The sequence below is a fragment of the Solanum tuberosum genome, unplaced genomic scaffold (assembly GCF_000226075.1).
Source record: "Solanum tuberosum cultivar DM 1-3 516 R44 unplaced genomic scaffold, SolTub_3.0 scf00289, whole genome shotgun sequence".
Taxonomy (NCBI): Eukaryota; Viridiplantae; Streptophyta; class Magnoliopsida; order Solanales; family Solanaceae; genus Solanum; species Solanum tuberosum.
Genome location: NW_006239225.1, coordinates 583,989 through 591,870, shown reverse-complemented (window position 1 = coordinate 591,870; position 7,882 = coordinate 583,989). Strand labels below are relative to the sequence as shown.

The 7,882-nt window shown below is 37.4% G+C and overlaps 1 protein-coding gene across 1 annotated transcript; it reads right to left on the bottom strand.

Annotated features, from left to right (window-relative positions):
- Positions 1–1,946: 1,946 nt before the first annotated feature.
- On the bottom strand, positions 1,947–2,681 carry LOC107063076 (uncharacterized). The gene has a single exon (XM_015314485.1). It carries the CDS (start codon positions 2,679–2,681, stop codon positions 1,947–1,949), a length of 735 nt encoding a protein of 244 aa, XP_015169971.1.
- Positions 2,682–7,882: the final 5,201 nt, after the last annotated feature.

The window sequence follows — 7,882 nt, the reverse complement described above, 5'->3', positions numbered from 1 at the left end:
ATTCCCACGTATAGCTTAGCCTAGTCACTATTACTCTATAAATTTTCTATCGAAATGTACCCAATAATTTAGATTAACCTATATTCCAGTCACATCCCAAGAATCTAAATTGAAGCTTAGTATCAACACTAGATGGACACAAATCAATCATGCAAGAAAATCATTTTTTTCATCAATAGGATCAACTAGTGTTGGTACTTATTCTTAATAAATATATTTCTAAATTTAAAGCTAAGTGTCAACGCTAGATGGACACAAATCGATCTTGCAAGAGAATCTATTTTGTCATCAATAGGATCAACTAGTGTTGGCACTTATGCTTAACAAAAACATTATTCCTAAATTAAAGCTTAGTATCAACACTAGATGGACACAAATCAATATTGCAAGAAAATCAATTTTTTCAACAATAGGATCAACTAGTATTGGTACTTATGCTTAACAAATATATTTTTAAGCTTAAAGCTAGGTGTCAACACTAGATGGACAAAAATCGATCTTGGAAGAAAATCAATTTTGTCATCAGTAGGATCAACTAATGTTGGTACTTAGGCTAAACAAACGCATAATCACTTAATTTAAAGCTAAGTGTCACCCCTCAATGGACACAAATAAATTATCACAAAATTAAAGCTAAGTATCAATACTATATGGACATAAACACATTATAGAAAACAATTGTACTTTAACTTTAGAAATTTAGAAACACCTAACCTTACCTCCTGCTTTGATGAAAGAAGCAGTATAGTCTTGTGTCAACTTTTTTAGATGTTGGGCTTCCTCAGTTGCCTAGCACGAAAAGAAACAATTCAAAAAAAATTCAGTGGTCATTATAGAAAGATTTCAGTCATTATAATATTTCAAAAATGGCTCAGACAATTTTTTGTAAGTTTTCAAATTTAATTTATTTACACGCCGAATCCAACCTCTTTCAAATTAAATGCTTCATTTTTTCCATATTATTTAGTAAAATATAAAACACATAAAGAGGTTAAAGGGGTTTAATATCTACTATACATCTATAAAATTTATTTTAGCCATGTATAAAGGTGTAATGTTCATCCCCTATTCATAATCTACTATACATATATAAATTTATTTTAACCATGCATAATGGTGTAATTTTTTTCCACGTTCATAATGAACACATTCCTATTTTATTTTTTAGTTAAGCAAGAATAAAATATTATATAGTAAATATGTTCATAATTATCATATTCCCTATTTCTTTTCAAATAGCAAAAATGAAAACAATTGAACTGCCCTGTTTCTTTTCAAATAAGTACTAAAAATGAATTTTCGAAAATTAAAAACTTACCTAAGTTTGCTACTGCTACCGTCTACAGATGTTGCCACCGTCTGTGTGTTGTTGTCGATGTCTGTTGGTACGACGCTCAGTCCTGGTGTTGTTGCGGCATCTGCAACTATTGTTGTTGCGCCGTTTGCAACTGTTGCCACCGTCTACTAGTGCGGCACTGCAACCTCCTTATGTTGTTGAAGCGTGGAGATGGTGGCGCTGCCGCCTCCTGCTGGTCGGAGATGGTGGCATGGCTGGCGACGATCGTAGATAGGTGGGAGAGGTGAGAGAGGTTAAGGAGTGAGAGATGTGACGTAGGGTTTTGAGAGAAAAGGGAAATAATTATCATTCTTTTTTAAAAGAAGTATTAATTAACTGACTACGAGATGTTAGTATCTTTTAAAATAATTATCTATATTTAAAAATATTTAATAAATACCGGCATCATGAAGTCAATATTATTTTTTAAAAATACCAATTTAAATATACTGACTACTTGAGGTTGGTATTTATTAATTTTTTTTCGTATCTATAATTGTATTACCAGATTTTAAAATATGTACAAATTTGAAGCTTAGGATATGGACATAATCCCAAGTCTCAAGGCCCATCACATTTGCCTTGTCCAGGCTCTATGATAGAAATTCTACTATGGATAAAATTTTAGTTTATGCATTGCACTAGCCAGTCTAGGATTCATGCAACTTCTACAGTGAATTTCCTGAATGATTTGCTTTATAATTTCCTCTATGCTCCTCTCCCTTTGCTGAAAAATTCTGTAATTGTTGTCTTGCCATATGTAATAAAGAGCTGCAACTAATGTCATTCTATACACTTCATCTTGTACTATTTTCCTATTAGCATGCATTGTAGCCCATTCTATCTCTTCATTCCACCCTGCACTGCTTTTGGTAATGGACAACCAGCGAAGTAATCTTTGCCATATCACATTTGCCACACTGCATGCAAAAAATAGGTGTTGGTGTATTTCAGGTTCTGCTTTGCACATTGAGAAAATTGAATCAGTGTTTATCCCCCATTTGTCTAGCCTATCTTTTGTGTACAATATCCTTTGTATAGCCAAATATAGGATGAATGTCCATTTAGGACTGCCTTGATTATTGCATATCATTCTTCGCCATGGCACCTTGCTTAACTCACCTCTAAGTTTTTTGTATATGTCCTTAATTGTGAATGTTTCTTCCTCCATAACCTCTGTTACATGTAATCCTGCTTCTGATATCCAATGCCCTGCCTGTAGGATTTTCCTCACAACCCAAGAAGCTTGTTTTGCTTGCACTTCCCATGGTCTCCTATCTTTGATATAGTAAGTATGGACCCATACAATCCATAACTTATCCTTTTTCTTAGACAGGTCCCGCATCTATTTGAGTATTGCTACTTTATTCCACACATAAACATCTGTAATATTCAGTCCACCAGCAACCTTTGGCCAACATAATTTATCCCATGCTACAAGAGCTTTCCCTTTAGTTTGTGCATCATCATTCCATAGGAATCTCTTGCATATAGTTTCTACCTGCTACAACACTTTCTTTGGAAGGAGAAATATTTGTGCCCAGAATGCTTGAATGGATGTTAATATACTTTGTACCAACTGGAGCCTCCCTGAATAAGATAAAAACTTCATTGTCCATGTGTTTATTCTTCCCAGTATCCTGTCTAGTAAAGGCTGACATTGTCTTATTAACTGTTTTTTGGAGCTTAAAGGGACTCCAAGATACCTAAAAGGTAACTTGCCTTTTGTGAATCCTGTATGTTGTAGTATCAGTTATTGATCTTGCTCTGACACTCCACCAAAATACACACAACTCTTGGCCTGATTTTCTATTAAACCTGAGACTTGTGAAAACTGCTAAAAACATTCATAAAGGAGGACAGTTGATTGTACATCTCTTATGCTGAACAAAAGGAGATCATCAGCAAAACTCAATTGTATAATTTGTTGCTTATGGCATCTTAGATGGAACTTGAATTTGTTGTTAGCCCTCAATGCCTTCAATAATCTAGTGAGATACTCCATGGCCAAAACAAACAGATATGGGAATACAGGATTCCCTTTTATTACCCCTTTTTTTGCTTGGAATGGTCTGGTGGGACATCCATTTATCAATATAGAATAGGATCTTTTCTTAACACATCTCATAATCCATGTTATAAATTGTGCAGGTATCTGCAAACCAAATAGAACCTCTTCAAGGAAATGCCATTCCAAAGAGTCGTAGGCCTTCTGCATATCAATTTTAAACATGCATCCAGGTGAAATCCCTTTCCTTCCATACCCCTTAACTATTTCATGACTTAGTATCACATTACATTCAGCATTCTTCCAAGTACAAAAGCAGCCTGACGAGGATCCACAAGATAATTCATTACTCCTTGTAATCTATGTGTAATGCTGGAGACAATGCGACCAAGAAAAGCCACATATCTCAACCAAACTCACATTTGCTAAACTTTGCAAAGAATTGTTGGTCCTTGAGGATTTGCAACACAATCCTTAAATGATTGGTATGCTCATCTTCACTCCTTGAGTAAATTAAAATGTCGTCGATAAAGACAATTACAAACATATCAAGGTATTGTCTAAACACCCTATTAATTAAATACATATATGTAGTCGGAACATTTTTCAACCCGATAGAGATCACCAAAAACTCATAGTGAGCATATCGAGTTTGAAAAGCCATCTTTGGAATGCCATCTTCCTTCACCCTCAATTGGTGATAACCCGACCGGAGGTCAATCTTAGGGAAGTAACTTGCTCCCTGAAGATGATCAAGCAAGTCTTATATCCTTCTAAGAGGATACTTATTATTAATGGTGACCGTGTTCAAATGATAGTAGTCAATACACGTACGAAGTGAACCATTTTTTTTATGAACAAAAAAAATTGAAGCACCTCATGAGGAGATACTCGGTCGGATGAAACCCTTATCTAACAAGTCTTTCAATTTTTCTTTCAATTCCTTAAGTTTTGTTAGAGCTATTGGTAAGGAGGAATATATATAGGCTACGTATCTGGGAGTAGGTTTAGACCGATGTCTATTACTCTTTCAGGAGAAACATCGGGTGAATCACCGGGAAACACTTCCACAAACTCATTAACAAAATGGATTGACTCAAGAGTAGGACTTTCAAAATCCTCATCGCTCACCCTAAGTAGGAATTATATGCAACCTTTAGAAATCATATTTTTAGCTTTAAGACAAGAAACAGACTGACCTTTCGGCATATAATTTCCCTATTTTCATTCTAGGATGGGCTTATTTGGAAACTGAAACTGACCACTCGGGTACTACAATCAATAGAATAATAAAAAGAATGCAACCAATCCATACCAAGGATAATCTAACATATCAAGCTCTAGAAGATCAACATGAGTAACTCTAAGGGATAAAGAGACAACACAATTAGATTCACCAACAGGATTAGAGACAGAAAAATATGGTCTAACAACACATCTGAAAGAATACCAAACCTTAGAACCACATATGGTGTCACAAAAGACAAGGTATCACGGGATCAAGCAATGCATAAACATCAAGATGAAAGATTTTCAACATATCGATAACCACATCGAAGAACCCTCTTGCTCATGACGAGTTTGAAGTGCATAAAACCTATTTTTCTTTGGAGCATTTGAACTCGAACCACTAAGTGGAGCTTGTCTACCTTCTGTTCCCTTACCCGTAAGGTATGGATAATCACTTAACTTGTGACCACTCTTACCGTAACCAAAGCAACCATCCATACCGTCTAAGTATTTAACCTCATGCTTCTTTTCACATTTAGTAGAAGTAGTCGATCAAGACCCATTACCATTTTCTCCTTGAGGCTTTGGGTTAGACACCCTATCTTTGTTGAACTTGGGAGCCGGAGCATTGGAGGATCCTTGTCCTAAAAACCTTTTTCAAAACATAGAACGACCATGTCCATGAGACCTTGAATGTGAAAAGTGACCATCACCAGTCCTTGACCTCTTTACTTCCCTAGATTTCTCCTTAAGTTTCTTTTCTTCTATTTATTGAGCATGTACCATTATATGATAAATGGCCATATCATTGATGATCATGGAGGTACGACATTCTTTGACTACCATCTTGGACACTCCAGAAACAAACAAACTTACTCATTCTTACCCTAGGATCGACAACCATAGTAGGAGCATACATAGACAACTGTGTGAATCTTAAAGCATATTCTTTCACACTCATACTTACTTGATGAAGGGTAATGAACTCAAGTACCTTTTCCTCCCTCATCTCATGGATAAATAACTTATCAAGTAAAGCAACCTTAAATTTTTCCCAATCAAGAGGACCCGCAATACCACCCTCTCTTCTTTACATTGGTTGAACCAAACTTGATCTGTCACTCCCCGAAGCTACCCCCAAGACGCAGACACAGGACCTAGGATTACGAGTGAACCAAAGCTAATCTTGTTGGCATATTATATGCATACTTAAAGATTTAATGAAATAGAAATATTGTGCGGAAGCATAAACATGAGGTAAACTGAAATGATGGGGAATACCCATTTCCATCTTAGCTAATAATCTGTGAGTTTAATGACAACTGAAATATCAAACTCCAAAGCTAAAATTGAATCTAACTATGTCTGTAATAAAGCCTCTAACTTACTAGAGATGCTGGGACATGCCCCAGCTAAATCTAGCAAAATTGAAACTAAAAGACTGAAAATGGAAAGATAATCATATCAATTGTCCTCAAAGAATGAGGACTCAGCACTGATGCTGTTGAACTGGAGATTGGGAACCGATCTATGCCTGATCTGAATGCTGAGGACCTGAACCTACATCATGAGAAAATGTAGTGCAGAGTATGCGTCAGTACTTGAAAGGTACTGAGCATGTAGGATAGAATAAAGTAGAACAATAAACATAACTGAACAAGGCATAAAGCTGAGCAATGATAAAAGATGAGCATGATACAATAAAGAAAACACTGAACATGAACTAACTGAGTGTAATGACCAAGTTTATGACATGCTAAAACTGAATACTGAACTGTAACTGATAACCTGATCAATACACTAGAATCTGTCTGTGGGAGCTACATATAACCGACATAAAACCAGATGAGCTAAATGTGGACTACGATGTATATGCCCCATCGAGAGGACCCAATATACCCTGCCAGAGGTATAGAGGCATGACTTGCGTGATCACTAAAACTGATGCCCACATAGGGGACTTAACCTACGGGGGCATGTAGTTCTGGGAATATGAGGGTAACTGACCCTAGTCCAACTCGGTATAAAGCCTACTCCCAACTGAATATGTGAAATTTATAACATACTGAAATAAACTGGATAGCTCAATAATCTGACATGCAATTATAAAAATTCAACATTAATGTACTGATAATGAAACATTCGAAAACTGAGGCATGTATATCTATTTATCTGTCCTAGCTAATATAATTCATGAACTAAAAGAACTACATAACTAGAGTTCTGAGTTTATGCAAGAATCCACGCAAAAACAATAATTAAGACATGATAATCTTATTAGGAACGTTAACATAACTGGATCATAGTAATTTGCTGAATATCAAGAAACCCTAAGTCTAACATGTTGTAGAGAATCAAGAATCTGACTGAATTCTAAGGACCTAATGGGTGAAAGGAATCCACTAGTGAAATCCCACATACCTGGTGACGAAATTCATGAAGAAATCTTTGGATTACGAGGCTGGAAGTGATGAAAACCGTGCTACATTTTCTTGGAGGGTTGCTCGGCTTCTCTCTCTAATTTGCTCTAAGTTTCTCTTGATTTTGGTGAATGATAGATTAGGGTAAGTTCTAATGAAGTTATTAGGCTAAAACTGATTAAAACCACGTAGTTTAGATGTCCAATGCATAGGGGAAAAGACCAAAACGACCCTACTTAAAAATTTGATGCAGTTGACCACGGGTTGACTAATGGTCTGTGGACTAACCCACGGTCCGTCCTGTCAACCGTGGACCTGCTTCAGAGAGAGGTTGTCGAGGGGTTCTGATCCACGGACCAAGGCCATGGCCCGTGGTCTGACCATGGGTCGACACTTAGACGTTTTCCTGAGCTGATTCTGGGGAGGGCTTCCACGGGTGCAACCAGGGTTCGTCGTCAGGACCACGACCCGTGGTCTGACATCTGAGCCAGGTGCTCTCTGCATGTCGACCACGACCCGTGGTCTAACATCTGAGCCAGGTGGTCTCTGCGAGTCGACCACGAGTGCCAGTACGGTCCGTGAGGTGTTCCACGGCCTGTGAAGGGTCACGTGGTCAATCTCTGCTGAGAAGGGGCTTAGTCCATAGTCAGGTCAATGGACCCTGGTCCCTCTAACAGTCCTTGAACCCTGCCATGGTCACCGGATCAGGTGATTTTCTAAGTTTGGTTTCCGAGGCGTTACATGATTAGCACCCTTAAGTTCATAAGCAGCCAACTCCTTTTTTTCGATCGGTGTCACTCCTATGATCATCAACATCTTATTGTCACGACCCAAGCCTAGGGCCTAGACGTGACATGGCGAATGAGGAACCCGAAGGAACCCCAAACA